This window comes from Perca flavescens, chromosome 6, assembly GCF_004354835.1.
Source record: "Perca flavescens isolate YP-PL-M2 chromosome 6, PFLA_1.0, whole genome shotgun sequence".
Taxonomy (NCBI): Eukaryota; Metazoa; Chordata; class Actinopteri; order Perciformes; family Percidae; genus Perca; species Perca flavescens.
This window is the reverse complement of record NC_041336.1, coordinates 33,913,192-33,929,535: the sequence shown is the minus strand read 5'-3', so window position 1 is coordinate 33,929,535 and position 16,344 is coordinate 33,913,192. Positions and strand designations below refer to the sequence as shown.

The window sequence follows — 16,344 nt, the reverse complement described above, 5'->3', positions numbered from 1 at the left end:
TTTACACATTAAGATTACTGCACACAAAACACATGTAGTTTATAAAATCTGATGTTTTATTATGCAACTAGCCAACAATATAACGGCCTACAAGTCCAGCTGAAATGATTAGACCATTAAACACACAACTGTTCAGATCCTTTACACTTTCTAAAATGGCAAGAGAGTTCTTTACTTTTAATACTTTCAGTACATTTTCCTGATGGTGCTTTTACTTAACATTTTAAATGCAGGACTTTTACTTGTAACACAGTATTTTTACAGTGTGGTATTAGTACTTTTACTTAAAGGTGCAATATGTAATACTGACAGCTAGTGTTAAAATAGTTACTGCGGTACAAATTCAAAATACTGGAGAGAGTTGTCTCCCCCGCCCCCTCCTCCCCAGACTCAAAGTTCACGGAGGTTGCCAGGCTGAGACCGCAGCATCCACAGCAGTGTTGCTAGACGCTAGTCTCACATAGCCAGACATTACTCCACAGCACAGCGGAGTAGCTAACGTTAGATGCTAGTCTCACATAGCCAGACATTACTCCACAGCACAGCGGAGTAGCTAACGTTAGATGCTAGTCTCACATAGCCAGACATTACTCCACAGCACAGCGGAGTAGCTAACGTTAGATGCTAGTCTCACATAGCCAGACATTACTCCACAGCACAGCGGAGTAGCTAACGTTAGATGCTAGTCTCACATAGCCAGACATTACTCCACAGCACAGCGGAGTAGCTAACGTTAGATGCTAGTCTCACATAGCCAGACGTTACTCCACAGCACAGCGGTGTAGCTAATGTTAGCTGCTGGCTATATTGACATAGCCTCGTGAGACCGTCCTGATCTCGCGAGCTCCAGTTTTCCACTCGCAGATCAGTCTGGCATCTTGAGGCAGAGAAAATTTGGAGCCGTTAGCCAAACGACCGGGCCAATCAGCGTTGGTTTTGAGGTGGGTTAGGTGGTGATAGACCAATGGTTTATCCAATCAGCTAACCAGTATTATCAGACAGCGGTAGCCCTAATTCTGTTAGCCGCTCGCTAATGCTTTTTTTCTCTTGGATCCTTCTTTTGGAATATGGTCCGGGAACCTGAAATGGTGCCTTTTATTCCTAAATTCTCGTTACACAAATGGCAAATCTCCTTTACCGACATGTTGCTTGCATGCTGAGCTTACGAGCTATGCTTTGCCTGTAGCAGCAGGGGCGGGCTTGTGGTTGTATTTTCATACGCTTCGTGGATCTGATTGGTTGATTTGGCCCGTCTATCACCAACATAGGTGATAGACAGATGGTTCATCCAATCAAATAACCAGTATTCCGCCCCTTCCCAAAAGTTCTCCAACGGAAAGTTCCCAGATGGATATGCCGAGCAAATGCGAAGCAATCCATCTGGCGGAGTCAGGTTAATATTGACAGTCATAGAAGCCTGTGCTCACACAGATTTCTGTACCCAACTGACAGACACACTTCCTCGGCTTAGAATTACGGTAGGAACCGCTAAAAACGCAACAACCTTGCCGTACTCTGCCCCCGACTGAACATACTTTATTGGCTTAGAATTACGGCATACTGTATATTGAACTCATAAAGTGAAATTTAGATTCTGCCATAGTTAATTGTCCCCCTTAAGAAACTGCTTTTAGGCTTTATTGTCCATAATTACAAAGGTTTTTCATCAATAAAATTAAATGTACAATATACAACTATTATTATTATTATTATTATTATTATATGTAATTATTATTATATATACATGTGTATATAATGCGTACAGTAATTTTGAAGACATTACAATATTTATTGTATTCTGACAAACGTAATTGTGTAAAAAAGTAAATAAATATGTTGCAACAATCCAACCAGTCCCTCTGTGTCTTGAGATATGCAGTCATGGGAGTCTAAGTCTCATTTGCTAAAAGCATTCTTAAGAATAAAGCCCATCTTGAGGACATTCTGACAAGTTTGTGTTTTTGAAAAATCTGCTAACTAAAGATGCTCTTTGAAAAGATGGTAAGGAATGTTTTGTACCCACTCAAAGAGGACGGGAGTCTTTATAATGAGATGATAAACCTGCAGAAGTCACCATTTTCCCGCAGTTTTTCTCCATTTTTAACTTTTGAAGTTAAGCAATGACACAAGCACTAAAACGGCTAATTAAGCTGATAGCCCTGCATGGGCTGAATATGTAGAGGAAAATTATTTTATTTCGGTGATTTACATCTGCCAGTCTTTTCCCTCCCTCCTCTTTTTCCTCCTCTCAGTCATGTAAGGGTGCCATCACACAGACAAGAATAATGTGCAGCAGAGCTATCACAGGGATGACTGCACAGCATTTTGATGGAGGGAAGTGTGGGCCACCCCTGGACAGTCATCCCATTCAGTCAGTCCCTGCATTTGATCTGTTATTTGTCAGCGTGACCTTGAATCTTCTAGTTCCTCTACAACTGCATTCATCTTATCTGGTTGAAATGCCACTTTCCTTGTTTTGTTTTTTTTCTGTTCCCTTTCAAGATGTCTGTTCTTTGTTCTTTTTTTGTTCATGCAAATTGTGAGTGCATGTGAAGGTGTGCTGTGGGGCTGCATGAATTAGCTCAAAAACAACAAAATAGGGCAGTTGGGGGTGTTGTGGCTCTGCGGTTATTAAACTGGAACTTGACATTTACTGAGCTGCTAATGCACTATATACAAATATTAGAGCTGAATGTTTAGCTCTTATGAAAATCACTGCTTATATCACTGCGGTCTTATGTAAACCACCAGCAGAGAGTATAGGAGTGTCATTTGGCATTTTAGGCTTTTATTTTGATAGGACAGCTTAGACATGAAAGGGGAGAGAGAGGGAGAACGACATGCAGCAAAGGGCCGCAGGTCGGAATTCAACCCATGGCCGCTGCGAGGACTAAAGGCTGATCTAGGCTTCTGCATAACAACGACGCCGTGGCTGTGTGTGTTGGTACGTGGAGACACAGACCCTACACTGTAGCCTGGCGTGCACCTCTCTCAAAATGTACAGGCAATGACGTTAAAGCTGAGTGCATCGTTCGTTGCAGTATTCTCCCAAACACCAGAGGGCGTACAAACAAAATAATTTGTGAATAATCAAGAAGTAGTAGGGAAGAACAGAGTGGAAGTAAAGGAAAGCGGGCTGCCTGGCAACAGTAGTAAACACATTCATGAAAACACACATTTATCTACTCTAATTATAAACGTCAATCTTTATCTCCAAATCAAAGTGACTGTCTGCCTCTAACACTGTTTAGATCACTCTTTTCATGAGGCGATCCTGTGTTTTTCTACACTCTCCGGCAAAATGCTTTTTCTTCTCCTAGTTTGTGTCTCCCTCTGACCACATATTTAAGGCCGTTTGATTCCCTGTGGTCTGTATGTGAAGAATCAACACGGTCTCACGGCAGTTTGTGAAATTGTCACGTTATTTTTAATCTATTGATTTGTGTACAAGAACACGTTTTTCTCATCTATACGGAGGTTGGGTTTAGGAAAAGATTAACGGGGGAATTTCGCGGCATTTCATACTACTTGCTACTGTAGTCGTGCTGTGATCACGAAATATATTTCCCATTGAAATACATTAGTTTACATTTTTGTGCTGGCCACCACGGAAAAAACCCGAGAAAAACGTGCCCGTGTACACGAATCAATAGATTAAATAACGTGACCATTTCACGAACTGCCGTGAGACTGGGTTGGAAGAATCATACAGATGTTTGTAGAGGCGAGCCTGCTCTGCCAGTCTTCCCAGCCAACCGTGGTGAACTAAATGCGCAGTGTGCGTTGAGTTACAAATTCTGAGGTGCACAACCACGCAGAAACGACAGCCGTCGGCTACCATAAACCTAGCTCCCCCCAGTGTGCAGTGTCCAACAGGTATAGTGTCATGCTTGAACTCCACCTACCTACTGAATCCTTTCTCCCTACAGAGGCAGCTGAGGAAGAGGAAATGCTACCTGCTGGTGGCCGGAGGCATCGTTCTCATCGTCCTCATCATCATCATTGCTGTTTCAGCGAGGAAATGAGACCAGCCGGTCACTGAGGTAAGAAACAGTCATCCACAAAACAACACTGCAGTCATAATGGCTAATTTGATAGCCAGCCAAGTATCTTGTTTAGGTACAGAGTTGTAGACCGCCTTCCCAGTCTCCTTCATGTAACTGCTGCTGAGTTCCCCAACAATGGAGGTAGACTTGCTCACACTGTTGATACTTTGAAATTTGGAATCTGTTAAACTTTCTCTCTCTTTTAATTAAATTAAAATCAAGTGGCAACCGCAATGCTGAGATGTGAATACATATTTTTTAAAATGGGTTTAGTTTTTCTTTTGTGCTTTGGTGGGAGTTTGTCCCATTAAAAAGATAGGGACTTGAGGAGAAGTATTTTGGGGTCACCCCCTGCTTTAGTGTCAACACATTGACTCCCATCGCATCAAAATGCGACGCTTGTTCAGGTGCCTTTGGAGTTTGTTATTGATGCAAAAAGTCTCCTTAGAGTCATATTTAGACGCGTTTGGTCGGGACTCTTGCCATCACTATTCGAAGCTCTCAGGACTTGCTTCTAGCTCTTTGGCTTCATGTTTCAACATGTTTGGTCGGGACTCTTGGCGTCACTTTGATTGGTTGGGATGTACGTTTAACTGACATGCAGCACCAGAACGTTTAGGTTTTGGAAAAGATGGTGGGTTAGGGGTTACAAAATGTACATTTCAGTGACACGCGGGACAAGAACGGGATATGAACACCGGTCTCCTGGGTGAAAGTCCAGTGTTGTTTGACCCATCTGTAAGACGCGCGTGCTACAAGGCGTGAAGAAGTTGAAACCGGGCCCGACAACGCCACCTAGGTTTGGCTGAGGCCTAGGACCTCTTAAAACTACCAAGTTTCAAATTTGGGATAAAAGATTAACACAGGTCCTTTATAATCAGGGGAGAGCAGTTAAAACCAGTTAGAGGAATAACAAGTTTATTTAAAACTTAAAATTCCTTTAAAAATCTAAAAGCAAAAGCACAACCAACTAAAATCAAGCTAAAATAATGCAGCAGAATAGGAGTGGGTCTCCACTGGCAACCACCTTCTTCTTGCCTGGCTCCTCTCCTCGGGCATAGCCTGCAAAGGAGAACTTTGGGCCTGTCAAACGTCCTTTAAACTACCACACCTTTGTACGCTACACACTACAACAAACACCGGTCTTAAAAGAGACTTACGCGGAAGGGAGAAGTTTCACCTTCTCCCACTGTTGCCGCAAGCGGTCGGTGTTTGCGTTTTCCTCAGTGTACTCTCAGGCCTCCTCCAGACCAGGGACGATGCTGTTCTCACTGGAATCCCGGTCTCTGTGTCTCTCTGTCTGCTCCGTTCTGTCTGCTCCAATGTGCCGTTGTGTCTCTGTGTCCTCCGTCGTGTTCCCTGTTTCCTGCTCTCTTGTCTTGTTGCTGTTCTGCCCTTTTTATAGCTAAAAACAGTCAATCCATTCCAGGGTGGGAAATTAGCACCCGGGTACTTTTTCAAAGTGGTGGGTGACTTTGCCTTGTTTACCAGCCACATTGGCGGGGTGGGTTGTAACGGATTGGACAGAAGAATGCTGTTGCTAATGCTGCATTCCAGACACAGTTTTCAGCCCGTAAGTTACGACTTCAAGTCACGACTCACGAGTTGGTAGCGTTCCAGGCAAAGTCACCACAAACCCTTCTACCTAGCGGCTACCTAACGTTGACGTTAGCTATCTAGGTTACTTTACATTGCCTATTTATGTATATTTATTTCTACTTATCACTGTTAATAAACGGCGTCTGTACAGCATCAACGGGGGTCGCCATTGTTGTTTATGTGTGTGTGACGTCAAAAACTGTAACTGGGAGTACAACGATTTGGTACGAGTTCACGGGTAGTAAGTTACGGGTTTGACTGCCGTTCCAGGGCACTTTCACTGGTACAAGGTTGTGAAAACACGAGTTACGGGTTGCCTGGAACGCAGCATTAGTCACAATGCTTATAGGAGTCGCGTTCTGTTACTGCTAATGAATCTCCAACATTTCTGGATTTTGCTGCTTCATAATAAAAACATTTAAATACCAAAATAACGGAGGACTTTTATTGTGAAGAACTTATAGGAAATGAAACCGTTCACAGCCGGGGCTTTGACCACGCATATTTCAGTCAACTCCAGACTTTTGTCAAGTAGTTTTCAGCGCTAGTCCGTGACACCATGTAGCTGAACTGAGGTACAGACAAAAGGAAAATGATCGGTTAAAAAAAATGTGGCGACATATCCCCGGTGTTAGGAGTCAGCAGTAGCTATGACTGTACAAACTGTTGAGGGCAAAGTAAAGAAAAAGAGGAGGTACTTTTGGAACAAGTGGAGCATTGACAAAACAAACAGTGAAAGACTGTCCTGCAAACCTGTATTAAACTTCAATGTACGCTGTAACAATTTTTCAGTCGCTGAAAGCTGCTGCTCTTTTAATCCTGTCGGCTCTCTGCTGCTCAGTTCCCCCCGAGACTGACACACACACACACACACACACGCGGTGGATGTAGGAAAAACCGGAGATGAGACGTACAGGATGGCCTTAATTGAGGACAGCTACACTTGTAATTGTAAGTGAAATGATAACTAAGTTAAAGTCCTTTATCAAACTGTATGAATGTGTGTCCCAGGCCAGGTTAGGATATTAACTAACAATGTAAAGATCAACACGCCACTGACAGAAATGTTCAGATTTATTCATTCAATAAATTATAATTTTTTGTCTTAAATCCACCAGCCATTTTCATATTATACCAATATCTGCAGAATCCTGAGCCTTTTTGGAAAGGTTACTAGGAAAACTCAGCCCAGAGTAATTTTATTCTCTCCAAAATAAGTTTCCTTTTTATTTTTAAAGAACTATACAAAAAAGCAACTTTCACCATCTCTAGCAATTTCATTGCAACAAAAATACAAAAGGCATCGCAACTTTTATCGCAATTTTTTACAAAAGCACCCGCAAAATCAGGCATTATGGGCCGCAACAATCTCAGAAAAAGGCTGCAAAATCCTGGAGGGACTGTTTAATGCTATGTTACTGAGAGATGAGTCAATATTTTTTCTGTTCATTAAACAAGTAGGCCTACAATTACTGTAGATTATGATTGACCAAACACAATTTACCATGGTCTCACAGGCTTTTTTTTCACATCACTTTTTATTTGCCTATATTAACAACATATGTTTTAATAATAAAAAATAATGTATTGAAGCAATTCAAAATATGCTGGTGCACTTTTTATAAATTTGAATTCCGGAAAAAGTGGCTGGTAAAAAATATAAGTGGCTGGTAAAATTGGGCAAAAAAGTTAATTTCCCACCCTGATCCATTCTCTGGTCCCCAGGTGCAAGTCCTTAATCATAATTGCTAGCTACATGCCCGATGGCGGAAGTAAAACCAACATTTAAAAACACACACCACATATTTCAAAATAAAAGCATGCAATAACAGAAGATAAAAACACAGCAAATACTAAAAACACAGCAAATCCAAAGTCAAAGCATGCTTAAAAAAATCAACTTCCGCCCCGTGACACATCCACCCCCTCAACCCACCTCCTCATGCAGATTTTTGGTCCTTCATACTACTCTCTACCGTTGTCTCTCTCCATTATACGTCATCTTACAGCGTTGCGGTGGAGCTGCTGCTCTGCCCGGTGCGTTCCATACAGACGCTAAAGGGAGATTTTTGCGTCAGTATCTGACACTGAGACACCAAGCATCAGTATTTTATGAGTTGGGAGTGTGAAAATGCTTCCTTTCTCCCTTTTCACTAGGCCCTGTTCCGAAAATGAATACTGTTTTGTGTCTGCTTAATCCTTAATTTCAGTGTAATGTTGTAGGTTATTGTTTTAGTTTATTTTTTACTTTATTATTTGACATAGGCCTGTTCAGTAGGTTTTATGGGTTCATAGTGTTTTGCTGTGGTTCTGACTGTGATGGTGGGGGGTAGATCTGCTACTCACTAGCTTTATTGAGGAGAGTGCATGCAGGTTTGCCTCATTAGGTCCTTTCTGTAAGGAGGGGCTGGGCAATCCTAAAGTGTAGAGCAATAGGTAAAACCATTTTTGCAGCAATTGACTTTGATATTATGTTGGTGCTTGTGGTTGTGTAAGCACGTGTGTGTGTGTGTGTGTGTGTGTGTATATATATATATATATATACACATATATACGCACACATATATATGTATATATGTGTGGTATTTTCCATATTCAAGTGTCTTTTTTTTCTTCAATTTGGCTCACCCTCTAACCACAGGTACCGGTGGTAGGTGCCAATTGGGTGAGGCTGGGTTAAAAGGATTTAAGGAGAAGGTATGGGCAGCTTCCAGAGAGGTTGCTGGGTTTGTTTGAGGGTATTTTGCCCTAAAGTGAATTCTATTTTTTTGTATTTTGGTTTGAGTATGTTTTGGTGTCGTTTTGTTAATCAATACACAAACTGTGCACTTGAAAAGCCTCCTCTCCAGTCTTCAATCGTGACAGGGAGGGAGAATGGGTTGTGAGAAACGGTAATACAGGCTATCACAGTTAGCCTGTTGGTAGCCTACATGAGCCCATACAGAGCGTGTACGAGCAGTCAGTCATGAAACAGTCAACAACAATCACTGTGGACTCTGCCATCAGGAAGAAAACTCTGTCTGCCAAAGTCCAAATCAAATGGCTCAAAGCCATAGTTTGTTCCAGCCTCCATCAAGAGGCTGAACTCTAAGGCTAAAATCTTAGTGCAAAAAAATACACAAGCAATGAATAGTACTTCGCACTTTTACTTTTTTAATTCTTACAGGTTCTTTTTTAAGCTGCTGTGTTGTCATTGTCAAACGTATAGTCAAATGTCTCTAATGTTTTAAGATGCTTTCATGTTTTTCTGATGTCTTTATGTGAAGCAACTGAAGTGACTTCATCTGAGCCCAAGACAGATTTGCCCTTGGGGACAATCAAGTGTACTTTACTCTTCCTTTTACTCATACGTTAGACGACTACTCTCAGTCAACCAACTAACAGCAATCTAAATGTGCTCTTACTGGTGGCAAGTTGTCATTTATGAGTGATATGGTACTTCCGTCTTTCCTCCAATCTATTGATGTAATTAACTATCATGTATTCATTCATTCATGCTGGTGGTGAAAACTAAAGTTGGATTCTTTGTGCCTGTCAGCCACAGCCACATGTCCAACTCTCTGGTTACCTGGTTGGACTTCTCATTTTGAATTAGAACCAGTAAATAAGCTGAGAGATGGTTAACCCCTGAGGCTTAAATGGTGATCAGCTCAAATTAATTCTAAAAAGTTATATATTTTATTTCTCAAACAAGAATCCGCAGAAAGTACATTTAATTTTGATTGATGGGAGTTTATCCTCATCTATATTCCTGCCTAGTTTTTTTTTTTTTTTCCTTCTTTTGCTTGGCGTTCAATACAAGATGTCTCTGCTTGCGTAAAGTATTGATCCTCACCTATTTTCCGTTGTGGGGAGGAAAATGGAAATCCTGTGGAACTAGGCATTCTATTCATAAAACAGCGGGCTTAATCAATGCTCCCATAGCGTCAGGCCCACGGTGAGGCTCAGCATTTGGCGCTCAACGCTTAAGTGGCTAGACACTACAGTTTACCACAGCAAGACAGTCTCAGTGCTAAAAAAAGCAACGGGCCACTGGCGTACTGTTTCCACGGTGAAAGAAAGCTTCATTGATGTTCACCTGTGCTGTCACAAAGCAGCACCACAGTGCTGACAAGTGGGGTACATATTGTTGTCCGAATTAACTCTATGAAATTGAGGGGTTTTGTCTTATGTGTTCAAGTGCATGAAGCATCTAGATATCTAGAATCTAGATCCAACTTGTTTAATTCACAGTTGGCATTGCATTGAACTGTAGTTCACAGCAGCCTTCTATATCGGGTTTGACCGTGTCTTTATATCAAGCGACCCCCATATACTATATGTTTTATACTATATGTATCCTCTAACGGTGATTGTGCACAACATCCAGCTGCATTGCTTTCCGGTTGCACTCTACCTCGGTTTACAGTTGTTTTGCTCCCAGTTTTACAAGCATAACTACGTTTTCAGGTCATGTAGATTGTAACAGATGCTTTGTGGCTGTACTTGAATATGGCAACCTTTTTGTTTCTCTTATCTTTCTCAGCCACTCATTGTAAATGTAAGTAGAACCTGTATTTGTTTGGGGGGGGGGTTGTCTGGCGATGTTGTGATAGTAAAATTATGACAGCTTGTCAACCCATCGTGTTGTCATATTTCATTTTATATTTGTTTCGTTATCGGACAACAGAAACCGAAAAGTATGTACATTAGAACAACTATATTGTGACGTCAAATGTTAATAATGAGAGAGAATTTCACACTTCAGAGACGTGAAGTTCTCCGGAAACCAGCACGTAAAGATAGAGGAGTGAGGAAAAGTGCTGTATGTGATTTGTGAAGAAAGCAAAGGGGGGTGTTTTCTGATCATGCACAAAAAAACATGCTAGAATTAAATTCCTCTTCCAATACCATGGTGCCACTCAGCTAGGCATGCCAAAATACCTATGCACTTCAATAGCCAATGGAAAATAATCTCAAAATGAAATCAAATCCTTAAAGTGATGGTTCGGAGTAATTTCACCCTAGGGTCCTTTGCACCATGACCTCGAGCCAAACACCCCCCCATAAGCTTTTTTCACCTGGGTTGAACATTGGACGAGTTAGCGTTATCAGCTGAATAGCTTAGCGCAGGGGCTAATGGATCCGAAGTGTCTCTTAACATTACCCCACTAATAATGCCCGAAATTATACCAAACGTCTACAGTAGTACAAATAGGTTATGTACTCATAGAACGATGGATTGTAAAGTTTGTAAGTACACCAGAAGTTTATGTAAATAACACTTGCCTGCTGGCTTCTGCTCTCTGCTGTTGTTGTTGCTGCTGTAAGGCGAGTGCTTAGGGACATCTACAAATTACAACACCGAAAAGAGATGCAACAATTAGAACTTATTTTTTAAAGTAAGTGCTGTAGAATAACTAGCAGGAGACAAGTTATAATTGAGGTAAGTTTGGAGACATTACCTTATTTAATCATTAAATTAATAAATATTTTTGTTGCATCTCTTTTCGGTGTTGTAATTTGTAGATGGCCCTAAGCACTCTTACTGCCCGGTAGTAACAGCAGCAGCAGAGAGCAGAAGCCAGCAGGCAAGTGTTATTTACATAAACTTCTGGTGTACTTACAAACTTTACAATCCATCGTTTTATGAGTACATAACCTATTTGTACTAGTGTAGAAGTTTGGTATCATTTCGGGCATTATTAGTTGGGTAATGTTAAGAGACACTAAGGATCCATTAGCCCCTGCGCGCTATTCAGCTGATAACGCTAACTCGTCCAATGTTCGACCCAGGTAAAAAAAGCTTCTGGGGAGGTGTTTGGCTCGAGGTCATGGTGCAAAGGGCCCTAGGGTGAAATTACTCCGAACCATCACTTTAACCTAACCTAACCAAACGTTTGGAGGAATTTTTGTTAACAATGGTTCATACATTCATTTTCCCCTCTGTATGACCTGTAATAACTTTGGTGATCCCCAGACTTTATTGTCCAAAAGATTGATTTATGAGCAAAAAGTTCCCATAAGCCTCAGCTTTACTTTGACTTCAGTGCTAATTAACAAGCATGCTAATATGCTAAACTACGATCATCATTGTCATGCTAGTGTTGTCACTTGGAGCATGGTGGCATCTTGATGTTAGCATTTAGCTCAAAGCACCACTGTGCCTAACACAGCTGCTAGCTTGACTTTAGACTTGTATTCTTGCAATTTAGACTAACTGTAGTATTGAAGTTGCATAGATGATTGCATGACTGTTGTCTTAGTTATGATGTTTCTGAAATGTGAGGGGAGCCGCTAAATGGCTACATATCTTTTGGCAGTTAAGACTTTTTTTCTTGATGTGTTTTAACCTGTTATAATTTAGCATTACATTTAACTAGTGTAACAACATCAGATATACATGTTTATAATAATATCTGTGTTGTAGATTATTTTCTGCCACCGATGTATACAACGTAGAATGTACATTTCCAGCAGAAATGTCCCTTCGGTTTAATTTACTCAGAACTCACATTAGTAGCTCTTTGTGTGTGTGTGTGTGTGTGTGTGTGTGTTCCACAACTATCCCACTGGAGGGACATCATTTTATAGCCCACTATTTGAGTTTAGCAGAAGAGACTGGGTTTACTGCCACAGCAGAGCGGTCATAAGCCTGGCAAAGTCAACAAGTTATTTTTCCTAAAGATCCAAATGAACACAATTGGCTTCAGCCCCATCAACCATGTTGGTGTCTGCAGAAATAACTAAATTTTACTGCAATAACTCCCCAACCATTTTGTCATTATTTTTGTGATTTTTACACAAGGAATACAAATGTAAACCAACTTGCCCTCTTCTATAAAATCTACATGTACATTGGCACAGATCACTATTTTAATGTATGAATTATTTTAAAGTCCCCTAAAATCATTTTCCAAACAGTTGCAAGCATAACCGTGACAAACGGCCTCTGTCAATGTTCATTCAATTTCCTTTACCACCCACAGTAGTAACACAAAATGAACAGATGGAGAGGAAAAAAACAAGAAGAGTCACATAAGCTACACAGTAAACAGAGACAGATGACTTGTTGCTTTATTTTTTATTTAATAATGCCACACTCTGTTCCTCTGTCCCTCCTCTCCTGACACATTCTCATCCCATGAATCAAACCAATGCCATTTTCCATCCGTCCACCACATACCCTCAGACTTTCCCTCCTTCAATTATCACCTGACTGCCCCACCCATTCACACACCTGTCCCCACTTCCCTAGTCAGCTCTGCCTGCCTTCCCTGCCCCCTTCCTCATGTGCATCTCATACACTCATCAGCCATACTCATCGGTATTAGGGGTGGGAATCACCAGAGGCCTTACGATACAATATCATCACTGTACTTATGTCACAATACGATATTATTGCGATTTTAAACATATTGCAATATTCTGCAATATATTGCAATTCATTACATTTTTTCCAACTTCAAATTTTTCCCAATTTCAAATTATGTCCTCAAAAGGTAACTTTGTCAACATATATTTTATCTAAAAAGATCCATTTCTCTGTTTGTTCATCTCACTTCAATTGTATTGCTGCAAAATGGTCTGTGTATTGATACAGTATTGCCACAGAAAATATTGCGATACTATGCTGTATTGATTTTTTTTTCCCCCACCCCTAATGGCCATACACCCAGGGTTTTAGAAACACAGGTCCAAAAAATGAGCTTGCCAGGGGGTACACTATAGGTGTTTTCCCTGACCTAAATATTTGCATTTTAAGAAGTTTGGAGAGCAAAAAAATTGGATACCGAGATTTGAAACCATGAGTAGGCAGTGGCACACATGATCCGTCAATAAGTAACACATGAGAATCAGGTTACATGTTGCACTTAATGATCCACACTACAATCTGCAAATACCAATGTTGTATTACTGGAGATAGGTCTTTATCTTGAAAACCACTTTTTGAAGGTCTCTCAGAATCGGCTGCATTTTTACTCCGTCTTGTCTCAGTCTTGGGTAAAACAGGACTCTGGATATTATTTCAAAACCACAACTGCCTTTCTTTTAAATTATTTTAACAAGGCATTTCTCACCATACACTTATGGCAATAAAAGAGGTGAATGAAGAAGAATCTTAATTTCTTTTCTGTGGGTGTTTTTTCATGGGAATGTGGATCTTTCAGATCAATTTGAGGAGTGGTTATGGTTAGCATTTTCCACATTTTATCGTGGCATGCAGTACTGGACTCGCACTGGTCTGGTCTTGGTCTTGACTCGGTCTCAACCCCTCTAAGTCTTGGTCTTGACTTGGTCTCAATTCACTCTGGTCTTGATGATAACTTGGTCTCGGTTTGTGTGGTCTTAACTAAAACACTGGCAAATACAGAAGAGGCTAAAATGATCACAAATATGTCACACTTACTATGAGCAGTAGATAAGTTAGGACCAGGCTCTAGGTTCGGAGGAGCAGTTTGTAGCTAAGACCAAAGAGTAAGTTTAAATGCCGGCTTGTTTATATAAAGTAATAGAATTTAGAAGCAGGTAGAAATAATAAATGGTACCAATAACACAGTTCACATACACAATTTACATAACATAGATACCATCTTTGCATTTAAATGCGATCTACCATATTCAAGTTTTACCCTTTTCTTGGAATGAAAAGAAATGAAATACTATTTTTCTTTTCAGTTTGACTCAACCTATTTGGTTTCAAGAATAACTTCCAACTTAAATTCAATTAAAGTTTCCCTTTAATTTGCTATTTAGTTCATATTATCTTGAGTTAACTCTTTAAGTTCTAGTTCTAATCTTAGTTAGTCATAAGTTCTTATTTCAACTTAGCTAGGGCTATTTTAGAATCTCTGTTATTTCCCTATTAACCTGCTACACCACTGAGTTACTGAACTAAGTTTTTGCAATATCAAAACCCATTTGCCAGTTTGGCCAGTAGGCTACATGGAAAATAATAAAATAAAAGATAACATTCATAGTTCAACAAAATGAAAAGCGGTGAATTATATTCAACATACAGTTAAACCTTAATCAGTCTCTTTTTCAACAAGTGCAAAATCTTGCTAGCGACCACGTTGTGTAGTCCATAAAAATCCTGCGTGATGTGACGCAGAAGAAAAAAGCGTTGTCGGTTTACAGTGAGGGGTTGCGCAACTCGCAGATTGAACTTTTGACGCACGGAAAGAACACGCACTTTTGATAGCCCTAGTGATGGTGAACGTAAACTCCCATTCTATAAACAACTGCACCAAAGCATAGACGTATCAAAAAAATAAATGAATAAATCATCAGAGCCAGCCGCTCCATAATAATATAATATTCTGAAGTAGCCAAACTTACTGTACCTAGACTCCCTCCTGCAGCATTGGTCTCCATCTCTGTTGCTTCTGGTAATCCACATTCAGACCCACAGCACGCTTGTTGTTCTGTGTTGGTTAGTTCCATAGATTCGTTATCCATGTCTATCTCTTCATCCTCCTCTTGCTCGTTTTGTTCTTCCTCTTCCTCATATTCCTCACTGTCCTGTCTTTCTCCCTGGTGTGCTGGCTCAGATGTGTCGCTAACATGCTAGCAATATTAGCGCTAATGCTAGCTGAAGCTGCACTTGATTTTAAAAACAAATCAATCAGTTTGCAGCATTTTTCAACGTCAGCCAACAGTGCTCTCTTATATTTCTCTCTTTTCCTCTCCCCCCCCCGTGTTGCTTGATGCCTCGATAAATTTTTTTGTTAACAGTATAGCTTCCAACTTCCAACTTCCAACCACAGCTTCCAACTTCCAATTTTCAACTTCCAACAACCACGCTGACGCAGACCATAGACAGTGTATATATAAAGACGCAGACGCGGTTTACTTGATTCTGTCTTGAAATTCACAGAAGGCATTGCTTCATTTTAACTTTTGCAAACCAATATTCAAATAAAAGAAATGCAGGTAGAGTCAGCATAGAACGTGGCTTCAAGCATTCGAACATTCACACTTCTAACTTTCGGTCAGACTTGCTAAATAACAGCAAAATAAACCACAGTCTACCTGTGTAGACAGAATGTAACATAAAACACTTCAGAAAATAAAATTTAAAACACTGTTTGCTACTCTTGTTTCGCTCACTGGCTCAGTAACGTCTTTCTCCTAGCGTTCATCTCATGCACTCACTTTCTTCCTGCAACAGGAAGAGCTACAGCCATTCTGATTGGCTGATACAACAGCAGTAATTTAAAGTACCAGGACACTTTTTTTTTTAACATGACAAACTAATAGGATGCATTACTACCAAAACTTGGATATTCATTTTAATCTTATTTAACCTGGTTGAATCATGAACTTTATACCTAATATTATGAAATTTGTCTGCACATATTTTATTGTTATTTATTCAAATTAACATTAATCTGAGCTATTTTAATCGGGATTACAAATATCTGAAAATGAAGGTTGACCATGTTTAATTAAAGTGTTCACACTACTGATCTCTCTCACCCTCCCCTGTCCCTTTCTCTGGGACCAGTACTCTCTTTTAGCTCTGTTTTTTGGTCTATATCAACTCCTGAGAAAACAGTCCCTTTAGCTGTTAAATGCTTCACAATGTTCAACAGCTAGTTGCTAACTTTGTCTGTAAACTGTTTGGTGCTGAGCAGGTGTACAGAGGGCTTATCAAAGCTTTTTTTAATGAAAACAGCTGCCCGTTGAGGCTGGAAATGGGACTGATGAGAGAGCT

General features: G+C 40.4%; 1 protein-coding gene across 4 annotated transcripts in view; it reads left to right on the top strand.

The window, feature by feature from the left end:
• Positions 1–16,344, top strand: part of tsnare1 (T-SNARE Domain Containing 1) — a 225,413-nt gene that overhangs the window by 170,466 nt on the left and 38,603 nt on the right. For all 4 annotated transcript variants that reach the window (XM_028581222.1, XM_028581219.1, XM_028581223.1 and 1 more), the window contains exon 11: positions 3,930–4,043. In XM_028581222.1, coding sequence (XP_028437023.1) covers positions 3,930–4,025 — 96 coding nt within the window. In that variant the 3' untranslated portion in view covers positions 4,026–4,043. The remainder of the gene's footprint in view (positions 1–3,929; positions 4,044–16,344) is intronic.